Here is a 19,265-nt window from a genome sequence, read left to right as displayed (position 1 = left end):
CCAAATGTAATGCCACTCACAAAAAACAGATTGCATTTTATATAGTAAATAGTTTAATTGGTTGTAATTACATAACCAAATTCAAATTAAATTAATAAAAACTATATCGACATATAACAAAAAAACAAACAAACAAACAAACAAAAATAAATATCTCAGTGGTACTAAAATAACACTGTTTTGACTGCTTACAACTTTTCAATTCTGGAAAAGCAATTTCAGATCTTTGCCTTCCGAATTTTGCAACCCTTCTTTGGTTTCTTGTGTGTGTGCTGTCTCAGCAAAATCTTATGCATAGCTTTGTGTTTTTCTCCAGCTAATTGGTAAAGGGCTAACACCTTGTACGTGAGGGTAGGGGTTAGTCTCTCATTTGTTCAAACATCTGGCCTGTATTAATGCTTACATATTGCTGAAAGGACACCTACCAATAAATACATTACCTGCAGAGTACGTGACTGCAGTAGAATATTGGTTGCACTTTATTTTACAGTACGTGTACTTATATGTACTTATAGTGTACTTACAGTGTATTTATCTAAGAAAGTTCTGGTAATACAAGGTAACTACATGGGGTAGAGTTAGGTTTGGGGGTAGGTTCAGGGTTAGTACCTAGTTATTACATAGTTATTGAAATTACTATAATAAGTACATAGTATGTACATGAGGAACAGGAATATAAAATAAAGTGCTACCAGAATATCTTTTAGCAGAAATTTTGTATAAAGAAGACCTTTCACAGAACATACATGTATAATTCAAAGGCTGTTAGTCTATCTAAAAAATTCTTATTATATACTAATGATTTTCAAATTTGGGAATTATTAAGAGATTCCTAAATCCAACCAAATAGGGGATCTTTAATTTCCCAGCAGTACTTGAGCATAATCTTTTATCAAGTGCTATTTCTCAGAACTATTGTCTGTCCTCATAAAGTGCAGTCATACTGTCTAAAGATCATTTTGTGTGCTATTGAACTCAGTTGGAAACATTTTGCAGTAGTAATTGAGAAAAGGCATGTACACGTTTATGAATTCTAATTCTTATTCTAATTGCTTGGCATAAACCCACTTCCAGTTTCTTCTCTTGTAAACATTTTACAGAAATTTGAGAATGTGGGAGAGCATGCATGTACCTCGATAACCTATGAGAAGCTTGTATTGGCATTTTATAAGAAATCTGCATAAATGTGGAAAAGGTGTGCTGTTATATCAGAGGTGGCATTATGCTGCCAAGTATGTTTTTTCTTAGAAAAGAAGCTTACTGTATGTCTAAACCCTGCTTCACACCATTTTAAAAATGCAGGGACATTTTATTAAGCATAAGAACAATATGCTACAGGCTGCTGTTAAGCCTTACAGAAAACGTGGATATATTGTATGTGGATTTTCTTTTCTAAATCTGACAACTGACTTGCATGTGGTTGCCATGGCTATCACAAAGGCCAATGCTGCTTCAAATGGAAACAAATGCATAACACAGAAGCTGGCAATGCATATCATATCATTTCTCATGTCACAAAAAGGCTGTTATCTTTTGAAGGCTTCTTTCATGGTATCCTGTTGTAGAGAAAATTGTTTTTTTCATGTTCCTCAGCACTGGTCTCCAGTGATATAATGGTATAATGTGGTATCTTCCCTTCACTATGAACATGACTTTTACAGTACCTTTTCTGGCACTATCAGAAACCACACCATATGCAGTTTGAGATTGCTTTTCAGTGTGACTGAATGAACAACTAGCATTATAAAAAGTGTCCTGAAAATGTCTTAGTTGCAAATTCCTTGTGCATTTTAAGAATTATTTAAATTTACGAATGAGCTGCTTGCCCAGATTTAATTTTAATTGGACTGCAAAGGCTATTTCACTGTGTGTGTTGTTTTATGTTTATACATAAAGCTGTGTGTTGATAACAGACCTTAAGGTATTTTTATTTTTATTTTTATTTTTTTAAGAATGTAATGGTAATTCTGCTTACAGAGCTATTCTATATTTATCTGTATACACATTTGCCTTCTGGCTTTGCCACTGATTAAAGGGACAAGAATTTGTGTCAAGTCTGATTAGATTCCACAGAACATGCTGACATGATAGAGCTCCAGTTTTTTTATTTTAAATTGGTAACTAGCATAACTTGTCCATTTAATCTGAACAAACAAAGAGGCTGCATATTTTGCATTAGATTAACAATAATAATAATAATAATAATAATAATAATAATAATAATAATAATAATGCTTGCATTATTATTATTATTATTATTATTATTATTATTATTATTATTATATAATACAAATAACAACTAATTTAATAATATAATCTATCTTTTTATAGTGTAATAAGGAGAGCGACAAAGACAAATCCTCAGCAGACTAATGTGATTATACTATTTTGACAGTTCACTTTGCCCACGTCATTATATTGCCTTTGGATGTGTAAACCACAAGCAGTAATAGCTTAGGGAGTTCTGCAGAAAGAACCCTAAAAGAGAACAGGATATCACAGCAACCGGACCACGAGTACGTTGATACTCTTCTCTCCCCCCACCGCCCTCAAAGTTCAATTATTGAGCAGGTCAAAGCTGAAATGAGTACTGTGCCCTTTCATCACAAAAGTGCTTCACACTTTGCTAAAGCCTTGCTTCGGTGCTGGAATAAGCTCAAGATTACACAAGGAGATCATTCTTTGGGACAGACTGCACTGCTTCTTTCTTTCCACCATTTCTTTCTTTTTTCTTCCCTGAGCTTGCAGCTGCTGTTTGCTTGAAAAGATGCTCTTGGCTTCTCGACTTCTTTCCACATTGGTCAGTGAACTAGCTGGGAGTCTTCTAGTAACCCTCATATCTTACATTTATTTTCACTGTAAAAATTAATTAAAATAAATAAATAAAATAAGATCAAATAAATAAAAGAAATAAATATTGACAGCTTATAATAAATAAAAACTACAGAAAAAAGTTTCAGTTTCAGCTAGTTATACATATATATATATGCAAACATTCAGAAGTTCAGTAGAAATACATGTTATTGATTATTTTTTTCAATTTCTATTTCTATATAAACATGAAAACACACACACACACACACACACACACACACACACACACACACACACACACACACACACACACACACACACATTTACTTATCTAAATGGGAACATTCCATAGGCTTAATGATTTTTATACTGTGCAAACTCTATATTCTATTGCCCAACACCAACTCTACACCTAAATCTACTCCTCACAGAAAACGTTCTGCAATTTTACAATAAAAAAATAAAAAATAAATAAATCGTTAGTTACTTTATTTTTATACCAGATTTAGAAATGAGGACGTCCCCAAAGGGAGGTCTTTGGTGATTTTGTCAGGTTTAGCTCACACACACACTTAAAACAGCCTAAGTTGAAGGTTTATGGTGGGCTAAGCTGGTTTAACATGATTTGACCAGCTAAACATATATCAAATCCTCTCTAAAATCAGCCAATGGCAGACCAGTATATCACATATTTTTTTACATATTTTAGCTATTTAATTAATTAATTAATTATTGTTATGTATGTTAATTTGTTTTGTAATGTTTATCAGAGGAAATTATATATATATATATACATATACATATATATATATATATATATATATATATATATATATACATATATATATATATATATATATATACATATATATATATATATATATATATATATATATATATATATATATATATATATATATATATATATGTATATATATATATGTATATATATATATGTATATATATATATGTATATATATATATATATATATATATATATATATATATATATATGTATATATATATATATGTATATATATATATATATATATATATATATATATATATATATATATATATATATATATATATATATATGTAATATATATATATATATATATATATATAGTACAGACCAAAAGTTTGGAAACATTACTATTTTTAATGTTTTTGAAAGAAGATTCTTCTGCTCATCAAGCCTGCATTTATTTGATCAAAAATACAGAAAAAAATGTCATATTGTGATATATTATTACAATTTAAAATAATTGTTATTAAATGTATTCTACTTTAAATTATCATTTATTTCTGTGATGCAAAGCTGAATTTTTAGGATCATTATCACATGATCCTATCATTCTAATATGATGATTCATTATCAAAGTTGGAAACAGTTCTGCTGCTTAATATTTTTTCAGAACATGTGATACTTTTTTAGGATACTTTGATGAATAAAAAGTAAAAAAAAGAAAAAGAAAAAAAGAAGCTATGTTTTTAAAATATAAATATTTTGTAATAACAATATACACTACTGGTCAGTAATTTGGGGTCAGTTTTTTTTTCTTTCTTTTTTTTTTTAAATAAAATCAATACTTTTATTCAGCAAGGATGTGTTAAATTGATAAAACGTGATAGTAAAGAAAACATATTATTAGAATATATATTATTAGAATTTTTTTTTATTTCGAATAAATGCAGTTCTTTTTAACCTTTTATTCATCAAATATATTAGACAGCAGAACTGTTTCCAACACTCATAATAAATCAGAATATTAGAATGATTTCTAAATGATCATGTGATAGACTGGATGTTACATGTGACACTGAAGGCTGGAGTAATGATACTGAAAATTCAGCTTTGCATCACAGGAATAAATTATTTTTTTTAAAGTATATTCAAATAGAAAACTATTATTTTAAGTTGTAATAATATTTCACAATATTACTGTTTTTTTTCTGTATTTTTGATCAAATAAATGCAGGCTTGATGAGCAGAAGAAACCGCTTTCAAAAACATAGAAATATATGCAAACACAAGTTTTCTGCCATGAATATGATTAGTTACACATTTAGAACATAAAGTTCTAAAACAGAACAAAAGAAGAAAAAGAGTGTGTAGGCCACTTTACGACAGTTACGTTCATGATATAAGCACATTTAAATTTATAAAGTAGAACTTATGGCAAACCATGGTAAGTTTTAAAAATTTACAGGACTACTACATTTAGCTCTTGCTAATGGTTACCCACTGCAACAAGAAAAATCATTTTAAATGGCTTGAGGTGGAGAAGCCCAATAACGGGCTCCGATGCTGCGCTGTTCCGCCTCTCTCGCTGTCATCACTAAGCCGAGTCGTGTTATGATGACAACAAGAATATGCAACCGCGGGAAGGAAAATATCTGAGTCTTTAACCCTGCCTTTTTTGTTTATTTTCACGCAATAGCTCGATTAGCTTATTGCCAGCGCATTCCCGGTCCTCTTCTTCCTCCAGCTCCCAGTGTGCCGCCTACCGACTGCCGCAGCCCGACAACAGCTGCATTCACCGGCAAGATGCTACTACCACACTCCGGTCTGCTTATCGGCGTTCTCTGGATTGTCATCTTCATTCCTGCTGGTGTGAAATGTCTGAACGGCGAAGAAGATCAGTCTCAAGACATGGAGTGCAAAATGAAAAGCGTTACGGTATCCGCTTTGCCGTTTTTGCGAGAGAACGACCTAAGTATCATGCACAGCCCGTCGGCCTCCGAGCCCAAGCTGCTATTCTCAGTCAGGAACGATTTTCCGGGCGAGATAGTCGTCGTTGACGATTTGGAAAATACAGAGCTTCCGTACTTCGTATTGGGTGAGTGATGTTATTTATCATCAGTTTAGCTTCATATTAAAGAAAATAGTATACTTGATTGTGATAGCTATTGGGATTATTAATAGAAATATCAATGGCCGGCCTTGTCCAGAAACTCAGTTAGGTCAGATCTTGTGGTTTTTTTTTTTCTCTCGGAACAATAGTCATAAGCTGCAGATATGTGTTATTTAAGCTACAGGAAGCATGATGCTCGTTTGGCAGGGTAGTAGGCTACAGACAGATGTTTTAATGATGAATATGTGACATATACAGCTGTGATTCCATTGAGACAAATTGGTCACTGGGTTACAGTCTTGTGAGAACTTATGTGAACTTTGTGCCACAGCTTCACCTGTTTTGAACTCTTGAGGAAAATAGACCAAGCAAACAACCACAACAAAATAAACGTGTGCTCTGATGTAATTCCTGAGAGATAGACAGACAGACAGACAGACAGACAGACAGATAGATAGATAGATAGATAGATAGATAGATAGAAAGATAGACAGATAGATAGACACACACACACACATCAATAAAAAACAAAGTTAATAAACTTTGATGTAATATTCCATAATATCTGCTGTAAATAGTAGTTTAGAAATATAAATCTTATCGCTAAAGTGTGTCACTTCATGTTACTGTAAGAACCAAGTGCATTCAGAAAAAAATAAAATAATATATATATATATATATATATATATATATATATATATATATATATATATATATATACCAGAACTCCAAGTATTTGATTTTAATTTGTTTAAATATAGTTTCAAAAGCTGAATACTGTGAAAATTTGTCACAAGCAACTAGTTTCTATGAGGTGGCCCACTGGCTGCTGTCCGTGGTGCTGAACACAGCATGCATGTCTCCTACTCACTCTGAGGTGAAAAAGGAAGCAGATAAGGAGTGGACAGTTGTATAAGTCATTGCCAGCCAATCAGATATATGTTGTGAAGTATTTGTTTCTGTCATAGAAGATGTGTTGGGGTTGACTGTTTATTTTCACACTGCTGTAGCATTGTCAAAGATGTCATTTTGTTTCTAACTTTAGGCATGTCTGGCAAGAGATGTTAAACAGGAAGGTAACATGGTGAAATAGCAAATCCTTTTAGAATCTTCTCTTAATTGTGACCTTAAAGGTGATGTAAGCTTTCTATTTTAGCATCTTTTTTTTTTTTTTTTGAGAAAAACACAAACACTGCCTGTACAAATATACATAAAAATAAAAATATACATACATAATACATAACCCAGTTGCAATATTTATTGTACTTCATATATAATTAATTCATGGTTTAATTTAAGCTTAAATAGTCTAGCAAATTTTAAAAAGGTTACACCTAGGAACAGAACAGTTTGATCCGCATATGTACATAATTGAATGCATGAAGACCTGCATATTTATAACTTAAATCCTTAGAGTCTAAAAATAATGTCAGCATGCAGAGTTAACCAGGATTTCAGTTTGTTAACAATGTTCAGATGTGACTGCATTTTTCATAGCACAATGTTCTTATTAATCAGGATTTTAATACGCATATAATTCAAATAAGCTCAGCACTTTGGAATACATAAACCACTCATAAATAGCATGCACCAGCTCTGCAGAAACCGGCTGGCCTTTAAATAGGCCAAAAAAGAATTGTGTAAGTGTATGTAAACTGTTTTTTTTTTTATTTTTTTTTATTGGAACTTCTTGTTGTGATTATATTGGATTTAATGTTTAAAACCAGTTTCAATTTCACTTTCATCTTTTCAGTTATATATTGGCCAAAGTCAACATTCACATTCTAACATACTGAGCCCAGGATACATAGAAATAGGAATGAATAAGAAATATTCAGAGAAATAAGCCATTTTCAGTATGATCAAAACTTGCTAGAGTGATTTGTTTCTGACCAGTGGAAACATTTTTGCAAACTATAATAGATTCCTTCTGCCGTCCCTTTAGCTTTAATAATTCACATTAGACTCAGTGCTTTTTAATTTCTTTCAGACACTGCACCTTACCTTACTTCATAAATCTCATTCTTGCTAGATCATCTCCTCTGTTCCTTTAGCCTCTGTGTCCCACTATTGCTCTTTGTTCGCATAAGATTGATTCGAATGATCATGGGGAGTAATTTCAAGTTAGTGTTATAAATGTTGGCTAGGGTGTTTGCACGTCCCTCCCTTCACTCTGTGATCTTGTTTCCTGATTATATATGGAGTCTTAACATAGTCTTAATCACTGGTCTTTGAGCAAGCTATTTTTAATTGGATACATTAGGGTAATTGGTACAGTCTACAAATGCATTCACAAACACACACACACTCTTACTCGCACACACATGTTTACTTGAGGTAGATATATGAGAACACACCAAAGACTTATATTGCTTTTAATTAATTCCAGGGGCAGACGATAGGTGTGCGAGTGTGGGCGATGCCCATCCAAAAGGAAGAATCTCTGAAATGAACGTTTTAGTTTTAGATTGGCTTTGATAGAACAGGCTTTGTTGAGAGTTGAGAGTTCAATGAGTGTAGGCAGTCCATAGGTTTGTTTTAAAATCTACGGACATACTGTAATTTGAATACCTATCTAGATAGAAATGTTTGTTTGTTTATTTTCTTTAGCTGGCTTCTGTTTGGTTGTAGTATTGCGAAGTAGGGTATAATGGATTAAAAAGGAATTCATGGCTGCAGCTGATTTGTGATAAACCACAAACTTTTCAACTGTAATGTATATAGTTATAATTTTTTAAGGTTTTGATACACACACACACACACACAAATATATAATAGGAGATAATAATTGATTAAGTTGTCTGGCCACTTTTATAAGGGAGTGCACTGAAATAAAGCAAATACAATAAGATTTAATGATCCATGTTTCAACTCTCTCTCTCTGAGTGAAATCCAGGATTTAGAGGTGAGCTTTACTGTGTGTTTGTCAGAAAGGTTCTGAGAGACAACACAGGGAGATGGTGGCAATGAATAGTTTCCAGGGTAACAGGAGCTGGTGCTTGAAGGATGCCTTGAAGAGTGGTGACATTATGCTTCCTCTTCTGGAGGAACAGCAATTCTACCCAACTACATCTGGAGATAATCAAATGCAAATTCTCTTTTAGTTTACAGTCGCAAGCGCTGTCTTTGAGTCTCATCTCTGTCACAGTCAATATATGTAAATTTTTGTTTCTAACAAACAGCTCCCATGTCTTTGCATAGTGCAATTATAGTTGTCATAGGATATGCATTTGTTTTGACTGAATCTTAACAAATTGGAAAAATGTAATTACTTGGAATTCCTCGTTGTATATTTGACAACAAGTCATTGATTTAACAAATTCAAATACAGAAATTCAAGTAGAAACATCTTAAATCAAACAAATGGATGAGGTCGGATTTTGCTTTCCAGCAAAGTTCTTGATTTACTTTATCCGATTCTCAATGTCTTTTAGCCTATGAGTCCATTCAGTTTGCCTCAACAACACAAACTACAGGCTCAGATTATGTGGAACAACACATACTTTAGATTTTACTCACAATGACTTTTAAGAACATCCCTTTAAATAATAACATCCAGGAGATATGGTGATAAAATTTGATCCGTCACTTTGTTTTTTTTTGTTTTTTTGTTTGTTTTTTGCCTTGTTGAATTTTCCAAAGGATGACAGTGTTTAGCGTGTCTTTGTATAAGAAAGCAAAGCAAACCTTGAGGTATTCACAGAGGAACTGATATTTATGCACGCTCGAATGTTGTCGGCAGGGCCATGCACAGGACAAGCAAACAGAGGGAGCTTGACTTCTGCAAACTTTATTTGAAGGAAAGTGCAGTTGCATTAACAGGCTGCTGGCAAAATTTATGAGACACCATGTGTTGCTACCTGTAGAGAGTTCTTTGTACAAAGAAAAAATAGATGTGCTATTAAGCTTTAAAACTTTTTCAGCAATGTAATAACAGATGTTGAGAGGTTTAACTGGTCCTCAGGACTCTTTTTACTTTTGTTTTTGATTCATTTTATTTATTGTTTATGGCTGTGACATTTACTTATATGTAACTTTTATTGTTCATAATGCCTTGTTTAGTACCTCAGGCTAAAATTATCATCATTCTGCTCAGGTTTCACTTTAGATTAAATAGTTTTAGCAGGTATATAGATGCACCCTTTCAGCAGTAATGTGCAGCATAGCTCGAGGGTAGCTAATGATTTGACACCCTCAAGCAATTCAAACACTTGCATTCATACTAGCTTGCATATTGAGCACATAGTCAATTAAATTGCCCACACTTGTAGTTGTAATTCCTGAAAGATTCTACTTTCTAGCATGTTGTTTTATAGTATTAATATATAAGACATATAGACAACGCTGCGGCATGACACAGTGAGCATGCATGTACTGCACCACAGCTCAGACACATTTGACATTATTGTATGAAAAAGTACACTTCTAAAGCTTTTTCCAAGGAGATTTTCATTGTGAGTCTTTCATTTTGTTCAATAAAATGAGGTGTCTACGTGAATCTTGATGGACTGTTTTAAGTTCAATGCCCTTGTGTTTCTAAAATCTCTAGCAGATCCAACATAACTTCTGTTAGCCAACTAGAAGTTTAAAAAAGACTGTCTGAAAAGGCTAACAAATTAATTCCCTGTCTTGTCAGGATCAGGAGTTTGTTCGATCTGTTTACAATCCTCTGTTTTCATTTATTTCCTTGAGTCCTGAAAAGGTTTAAAGGGTTTTTAAATCAAATGCAGTATATTTTCTTTAATCTATACCTATTGGGAGACCATTGTTTATTTGAGAGTGATATTAAAGGAGCCGTATGTAGGATTGTGGCCAAAACTGGTACTGCAATCACTATAAAAATACTGTAGAGCGGTGTATCCACTCCCCCTACCCCCTGACTCGAGGTTGCCAGATAAGCTGCAGGATTCAGCAGAAACGTAGGCTGCTTCAATGAGCTTCCAATGGCAAGTGATGAACAGACGTACACAGTAAGTTTTTTTTCAATTATGTTTTTTTCAATTTAATTATGTTTATGCTTCATGAGAGATATTTTGATGAAAAACATTTTATGTTTTTAAAAAATGTACTAATTGTCATTAGTTAAATATAATCGTAAAGATTTATGCTCGTATGTGACAGTATAATCGTAAAGATGTATGCTCGTATGTGACAGTATAATCGTAAAGATGTATGCTCGTATGTGACAGTATAATCGTAAAGATGTATGCTCGTATGCAACAGTATAATCATAAAGATTTATGCTCGTATGTGACAGTATAATCGTACAGATTTATGCTCGTATGTGACAGTATAATCGTAAAGATGTATGCTCGTATGTAACAGTATAATCGTAAAGATTTATGCCTGTATGTGACAGTATAATCATAAAGATGTATGCTCGTACGTGACAGACAGAACGGTAGCTGTTAGTCTAACTTGTAACGTTATGTATCTGTCATTAATGTAAGTACAAGCACAAGCCTATGTCACTATGTGTAACCAATATCAAATATACAGCTATTCATTTAGCTAATGCTATAAGTGAAAGTGGCCAGCTGTATTTTTTTACTTACCCTGCAGCACACGTCCATAACGCTAAAATATGTGATGTGAAAGATTACATGACATTCTATTATTTTTGGCTGTAGAACTTGCATGAAAAACAAGTAGGCTACAAAACGTTCCAAATGGCCCAAATTTTTCAAATCATAGGCTACACTATGCTTTTCATTAGTGTTATGGACATTAGAAAAAGTAATTTTTTCCTTGGAATTGCACCTAGTGCTTCCAAACCATCACTAACGTAGTACATAGCCTAAAAGGTAGAGAATGTTTATTTTGAGTTAGCACTTGTACTGCTCTCACTTGTTGCAGCCTGATTCAGACCTCAGTTATGAGGTGCCCGCTGTCCTAAGTGAGGCTGATGAGAGCTGGGAAGGCGAGAGGAGGCACAGACAAAGGAAAAGAAGAGCAAAAGGGAGAGGGACAAGAGTAGAGCGTGCAGGTCTTGGTCCAGGAGACACAGAGCAGAGAGAAGGAGAGAATATAGAGGGAGGAGATGGACCAAGTGGAAGATGCCAGAGAGCTGGAAGAGAGAGTGCAGATGTTTCAGGTGGAAAAGGAGAGAGTGTGGGCCCTGCACCAGGTGACAGAGGCCAGAGAGGTGGAAGAGGTCAGAGCGGTGGAAGAGGCCAGAGAGGTAGAAGACGCCAGAGAGGTGGAAGAGGAGATAATGCAGGTCCAAGTACTGGAGTTGGCAGCAGAGGAAGGAGAGGGAAAGGAGGCAGAGATGCAGAGGAAGAGAACAGAGTTCAGATGATCCAAATTGACCGAAGGGTCCGGACAGAGGTTTGTTTCCAGAATATGCTACATATTTGATAGACTCTAGTAAAATTATGGCTTGTAATAAGTAGTCACCATTTGAATCAATGTTAGCATCTTTGTTATTTTTAATAAAATGTAAATAACACATTTTCTATTATGGTTTGTTTTCTTAGGCACTCATTCAGGGCATGAGTGAAGTGAGGCTATGAGCACTAGCAACCCAGGTCTTCTCCCGGAATCCTGGATTGGTTTTTGATGCACTTCCTCCATTGGACAGCACAACTCCACCTAACGCTGCTCTTCCATGGTGCACCTGTGGGAACTGCAGGGAAATGGCCACAGACGCTGAAAGGAAATGCTGTGGCCAGGGGCCTGAGAAATGCATCAGCAAATTGGCACATTTTGATCGGTATTGTCTGGAAGATGGTTATTTGTGTATTCACAGAGATTACAGAAATGATATGTTGGTGGTAGCTGAAGTTATAGAGCCAGGAGATGATAACAGACAATTTAGGTATGCTGCTTATCGTCAATACAACTTTTGGCTGCATGGGTCACTGGGTCTGGATAACCGTTGTGTTATTCCCAGCTGCTGTATATGGAAAATAAGGGACAAATACCCTGACCCCCAAGGCCAGTACACTGGCTTTGTACCCACCATTTGATACCATTCTAACGTGAACAGTTTAATTCAAGTTATTTATTGTTGTATATATGGTTTTACAAATTGTTTTTTGATTTGTTCTGTGTTTTGGTTTGTTTGTTTGTTTGTAAAGAGCCTTCCTCATTTTTTCAATAAAAAAGTTTATTTAGAATAACAATACTATGCTTTTTACGATGTAGAGAAACAGTATATAAAATGGTATAATGATAAAGGTTACACAGTATAAATAGAAAACTAGACTCATCTGCTCTGTACTGTTTAAACTTTTAGTCTGAAATTGTTGATAAGCAGCTTGTGACACAAAAGTTTACATGGCCATGAACATGGTCAGGGTTGTGACCATGTGACCTTTGGCGTAGTTGCTTCCGGAGAGTAGTATGTTGCTTGCCAACATGAAGTCCCCTGCTAGCATCCCGTACCTCAAAGTGGGCTGTGAGCTCCATCTCCATACAGTGTGGCCAACAGGGCAGGTCTGACAATAAATGGGACACAACTTAGGCTATTTAGCATTATCAAATACAAACATAGAATTGCTTCCACTAAGTGGAACTACAAAGGAAGCTTGATTGAGTTACACAAAACCACTGTCAACGTATTGACATTGCCTCCAACACCAATCTACACTTATTTGCAATTTAGTATGATTACAACACCTACCCATTCCATGATGCTTGCAGTACCCCTGCGCGTAATGGTAACTTCAAATGGAGGGCGACACTGACACGCCACTTTGCTGACGTCACATGTGTATGGGCACTTTTGAACCGGAAGCACAAGGAATGTTGCAATTTGCCTCAAGGCGGGCGTACACGGTGCGATTTTTGCTGTCGTACGAGTTCGCATGCGATTTTTTTCAATCGTGAGGAAATCACGTATGCTCGTATGGTCGCGGCTCGTATCATTTGCGATGAATTACGAGCCGAGCAGAGTGGCTTACGAGCACTTTCCGACCTCCCGATCATTTTTAAACTTGAAGCACTTGAAGCAGCGCTGCACAGAATGATCACCTGTATGACATCAAAGTACCGCGAGAGCGACTCGAATGTTTTGGATATGTGTGCTCTCTTATCGCTTTCGCGGTACTTTAATGTCATAAAGTGATCCTTCTGTGCGTGCAGCGGTGCTTCAAGTCGAACGCGTCTATCAACGTCTATCGATTGCTTCATGGTTGTAAAATCGTGTCGTATATCATCTCGTCAGTACGATTTTCAGATAAACTCACTTGTGCCATGTGCGTGGACGTACGATCTTCCGACCATCCGAAATTCGCACCGTGTACGACCGCCTTCAAACAGGCCTCATAAGTGATGGAGGCCCGTTTCCCGATTAGGTCATCTTCAGTCATGACCTCCAGTGTATCAGGAAAGCCATGTTGTTGAATTGTAGGTAAGGTGACTGATGGATGCTCTACATCCGGGATGTCATGTACTGTCTCACTGGCATCTATCACAGGCAGATTGTCAATGCATGGTGGTGCCTGCAATGCTCCACCCAACCTAAAGACATGAAAGATATATACTGTATATATCAATTACAGATAGATATCCAATCAAGATGAATAAAATAAAAATGGCAAATACAGAGACGGGGTTATCTTTGAGATACTACAGGGACCAGAAAATATCAAAAAAACTTACATCTTTTATTTTTATGTTTACATATTTCATTTAATCAATGTTCGAGGATGTATTGTGAATAATCTTAGGGGATCCAATGTTAACATACCGAATACAAATACGAGGGACATAGTCCTCATCTTCACTGTCATCTGCTTCAATCTCCTCATTACTAACACTGTCCCCCCAATCAATTCTGGCAAATGTGATAGAAAATTATATTTGTTAATACAAAGCAGAACATCTTGTTACTCAATGTACAGTAAAACCCAGTGGAAATTAAACACTGTTCATTAGGTATTTATCTCTCTAAAACAATACAGCGGTCACAATGGATTTTTTTTTTTAAGTACATTTTCTACAACATTTCTTATCATTTGGCATATTAGGAAGCTTGAGAGGCTTTATCTACCTTTCCTCCAGAACCTCAGAGGCATCCATGGTGCTCACATCATCCTCCAGTCTTTCCTCAATAGGCGACAGGTCCTCTCTGTAAATGGTGTAGTTGTTTTAGACCCAAATTGTTTCAAAATATGCAATGAAAATAAAAAAAGAAATAAAAGTGGTACTGACTACTGACCGATTTGAAAGTGTTTCAGATGATGCACATACAATACTGGAAAGTGATGGTGCAGTCAGGTGGTGCTTCTTCAAGTCTCTCTTACTGGGTGTTGAGGTGCTGGGGCCATAATAGCTGAAGAGATAAGCGTTTTTGATTTGATTTCTTTTTTTTAAACATATAAATACAATTACAAAAAAGAAAAAAATCTGAGAAAACAAAACAAAACAAAAACATATAAACAACAAAATAAAAATTCCTTATTTTTCAATACGAAAAAAAAAAATCGATTTACCAGTACTAAAGTTTTTTGTCATAAGTAGGCTAACAAATAACCAAAACATTTGCCACAGCAATTATAACGCGGGACAAATTCAATATCACCATTGGCTATCACAGGGTTGTTTTCAGTTCCATCAGAAAATATTGTTAGGGTAACTAAATTACATTAACAATGGTCATACAGGTCAACTTGCAGCATGTGTAACTTAGTCCACGATATACGTGAAGAACAAATGACAAATCATTTTTACTGAGGTAACATTAGGCTACTGTCTCAATTACGTTACGTTTCAAATTGCCATAACGGGCGTGCTAATGTTGTTTTCCTCAGCGTCTCAGCATTATGACAGAGAAACGGGCTCCTATAATGCATTGCTAATGTTAGCATACGTCCATGTGAGCTAACGTTATGTTACTTTGCACAAACATGCATAACTTTGTTCGACTGTCATGAATATATGAAATGTCCATTGACATCAAGTACAAGTTAGCCAAGCATAGATGAATCTTACCTGTCCAGGAGAAAAATAGCATCGTTGGCGTCTGTTATCAAATTATTCTCCGTTTTCAGCCGTCTCCATCTTTCAAAAGCATCTCCAATACAAATTCTGGTTTTATTTCGGACTTTGTCACGACGGATTTCTGAATTATAACGAGGTCTTTTTGATTTAGTAACATTAGACATTTTTATCCGACTGGAGTTAGGGTAGGTTACAGCAAAGCTGGCAACACGGATCCCGAAACACTACTGACTTCATGATTGGTAGATAGGTGGAGGGAGGCGCGTCAGGCCAAAACACAAAATGACAACATCAACATCAGTTGAGGGCTGCAAGTCAACTTTTAAAATGACAATATCCTGGCCGGACTACTGTTGTCAGTGATATAAGTATTTGAAATGAACATGATTTCTTAAAGGGGTGGTTCGGGATTTTTGACATCGGACCTCATTTTTAAGTCAGCCTGGTTGTTATTCATCAGTGGAGACATTTTTAAAAAAAAATTATCCAGTCTTTATATTTGGATATATAGCCGATGCTAGGCTAGCGCGAGTCAATGGGTATATGTTAGCCAGCCATTAAAAACCGTTTTACCCGCTCCACAGTGCACCAAACGCAAATCAATTATAACACTAGACTATCGATGCAAATGTCCGTTGATAGAATAATGTTAGAAATCAAACTTACCTTTCATCACATTGCATTAGTTATAATTTGTTCCCTGTAATCATAAGCCTTGTCGACAGCAGCAGCGGAGTGATATTGATTACCTAGGCAACCGAGTGAGCCGGTCCACACATGACGCAAGTGTATTTACCTGACACTGGCACACTGATTATCACTAACATCACATAGCAGTGGCTGAGAAACTAGTTCCTTTAGGATCATTGAGATGAAAGGTAAGTTTGCTTTCTAACATTATTCTCTCAACGGACATTTGCATCGATAGTCTAGTGTTATAATTGATTTGCGTTTGGTGCACTGTGGAGTGGGTAAAACGGTTTTTAATGGCTGGCTAACATATACCCATTGACTCGCGCTAGCCTAGCATCGGCCAACTATCCAAATATAAGGACTGGATAATTTAAAAAAAAAAATGTCTCCACTGATGAATAACAACCAGGCTGACCTAAAAATGAGGTCCGATGTCAAAAATCCCAAACCACCCCTTTAATGTCTAGTGACACATCAGGGCCATTTTATGATTAATTGAAATAGATTTCTTACATACAGCTCCTTTAAATTGTTGTGGCAAATTAGCTCGTGAAAAAAAGCATTTGTGAATCATTTATGCATAAAGCATGGGAAATATGGGTGTATGATGGTTAATATTATGAATGAGTATAGAGTTTAATTATTTTGACTGTATTGTTGTTGGCTACATTTGTTTTGTGTGAAGTCATGTTTAGAGTGATTAGTTTTCCTCTGGCGAATTTGAACACTTTGGAATTCAAGTCATTTCTCTACATGTGAATGTCAGTATTTTACAAAAGCTCAGATTTATGTTCACTATGATGTATTGGGGGGATCAGTTCAATCAGTTCAATGATTGACTCAGAGTCAAGTCCTAATTACCTTGTGCTGTATTATATATTTTTGAGCTAAATTAATTAACTGCAGAAAATAGAAATTTGTTTTGTGTTCCACGGAAGAAACAAATCAAGGCTGAATAAATTATAATAGAATTTTAATTTCTGGGAGGACTATTCATTTTCAGCGAAAAAATTTTTAATCACACATGAACTAAATCTCGTTTTTGACCCTTTTTGAGTAAACTTTATTATGAACTTAAACCCAATGAGTATGTTTATGTACACTATCATTCAAAAGTTTGGGGGTTGATAAGATTTTTTTAAATGTTTTTGAGAATAGGTTTTTATGTTCACAGAGAATGCATTTATATTATATATATATATATATATAATAAAAACAGTAATATTGGGAAATTGTATTATAATTTAAAATAACTGTTTTCTATTAAAATATTATAAAAAGTTATTTATTTCTGTGATGGTAAAGGTGAATTTTTAGCAGCCATTACTCCGGTCTTCAGTCTCACATTATCCTTCAGAAATCATTCTTATATGCTGATTTTATATTTAAGTAACAGTTCTTATTATCAGTGTTGAAATCATTATGTTGTACTATTTAAAAGTAAATGTGATTTCCCATCATTCTTTGATGAATAGAAAGTTAAAAAATACAGCATTTATTTGAAACACAAATTTTTTGTAACATTATGAATGTCTATGCTGTCACTAATGAATCCTTGCTACAGTGATACAAGTGTTAATTTCTTAAAAACAAACAAACAAACATATTAATAATAATAATGGTAATGTAGTTTTAAATGGCAATCATTTGCATTTTTTTTCAGGTCAACAAATTACATTTTACAGTGTTTGAGAAAGATATGGTCATTTGTCATAAACCTGTTTGTATAGATCTTAAATGTCAGGGGTGGATTTGCTGTGAAAAGTCTCTCTTATTTCCTTCAAATAAGAGAGAGAGGCTTCATTATAAATGAAGCTTGAAATTGTAAATATGCAGTATATATATATATACAGTACAGACCAAAAGTTTGGAAACATTACTATTTTTAATGTTTTTGAAAGAAATTTCTTTTGCTCATCAAGCCTGCATTTATTTGATCAAAAATACAGAAACAATTTAATATTGTGATATATTATTACAATTTAAAATAATTGTTTTTAAATGTATTATACTTTAAATTATCATTTATTTCTGTGATGCAAAGCTGAATTTTTAGGATCATTATCACATGATCCTTTAGAAATTATTCTAATATGGTGATTCATTATCAAAGTTGGAAACAGTTCTGCTGCTTAATATTTTTTCAGAACATGTGATACTTTTTTAGGATACTTTGATGAATAAAAAAAAAAGAAGCTACTGTATGTTTTTAAAATATAAATATTTTGTAATAACAATATACACTACTGGTCAGTAATTTGGGGTCAGTACTTTTTTTTCTTTCTTAAAATCAAATAAAATAAAATCAATACTTTTATTCAGCAAGGATGTGTTAAATTAATAAAAAGCGATAGTAAAGAAAATATATTATTAGAATATATATTATTAGAATTTTTTTTTAATAAATGCAGTTCTTTTTAACCTTTTATTCATCAAATATATTAGACAGCAGAACTGTTTCCAACACTCATAATAAATCAGAATATTAGAATGATTTCTAAATGATCATGTGATAGACTGGATGTTACATGTGACACTGAAGGCTGGAGTAATGATACTGAAAATTCAGCTTTGCATCACAGGAATAAATTTTTTTTTTAAAGTATATTCAAATAGAAAACTATTATATTAAGTTGTAATAATATTTCACAATATTCCTGTATTCTGTATATATATATATATATATTAGTGGTGAGCCGTTATCAGCGTTAACGTGCTGCGTTAACGTGAGACTTTTAGCGGGTGATAAAAAAAATATTGCCGTTAATCTATTCTCAAAGTTGGGTTGGGAGCTGGGTCTATACTAGGCGAGCTATGATGACTTTCACCTTGATATTTAAGCGCGGATGTATACCTAGCCGAATCTGTAGGGTCAAGAACGAGTCTTTGAACCTATATGTATGCCTACTGTGAAATTACCACATCAAACGTGACGTGCTAACATGGATGCAG

The 19,265-nt window shown here is 34.3% G+C and overlaps 1 protein-coding gene and 1 long non-coding RNA gene across 3 annotated transcripts in view; both read left to right on the top strand.

Annotated features, from left to right (window-relative positions):
- Positions 1-5,116: 5,116 nt before the first annotated feature.
- The window catches only part of astn1 (astrotactin 1), a 233,134-nt gene continuing 218,985 nt past the window's right edge, over positions 5,117-19,265 (top strand). For both annotated transcript variants that reach the window (XM_059563470.1, XM_059563469.1), the window contains exon 1: positions 5,117-5,657. In XM_059563470.1, coding sequence (XP_059419453.1) covers positions 5,366-5,657 — 292 coding nt within the window. In that variant the 5' untranslated portion in view covers positions 5,117-5,365. The remainder of the gene's footprint in view (positions 5,658-19,265) is intronic.
- On the top strand, positions 11,524-12,370 carry LOC132154799 (uncharacterized). Its single transcript, XR_009437201.1, has 3 exons — positions 11,524-11,835; positions 11,872-12,002; positions 12,152-12,370. It is a non-coding gene; the product is annotated as an uncharacterized LOC132154799 (long non-coding RNA).

The sequence above is a fragment of the Carassius carassius genome, chromosome 12 (genome assembly GCF_963082965.1).
Source record: "Carassius carassius chromosome 12, fCarCar2.1, whole genome shotgun sequence".
NCBI lineage: Eukaryota > Metazoa > Chordata > Actinopteri > Cypriniformes > Cyprinidae > Carassius > Carassius carassius.
Note: the sequence above shows the minus strand (reverse complement) of the source record. Positions and strands in the feature narration are given on the sequence as shown.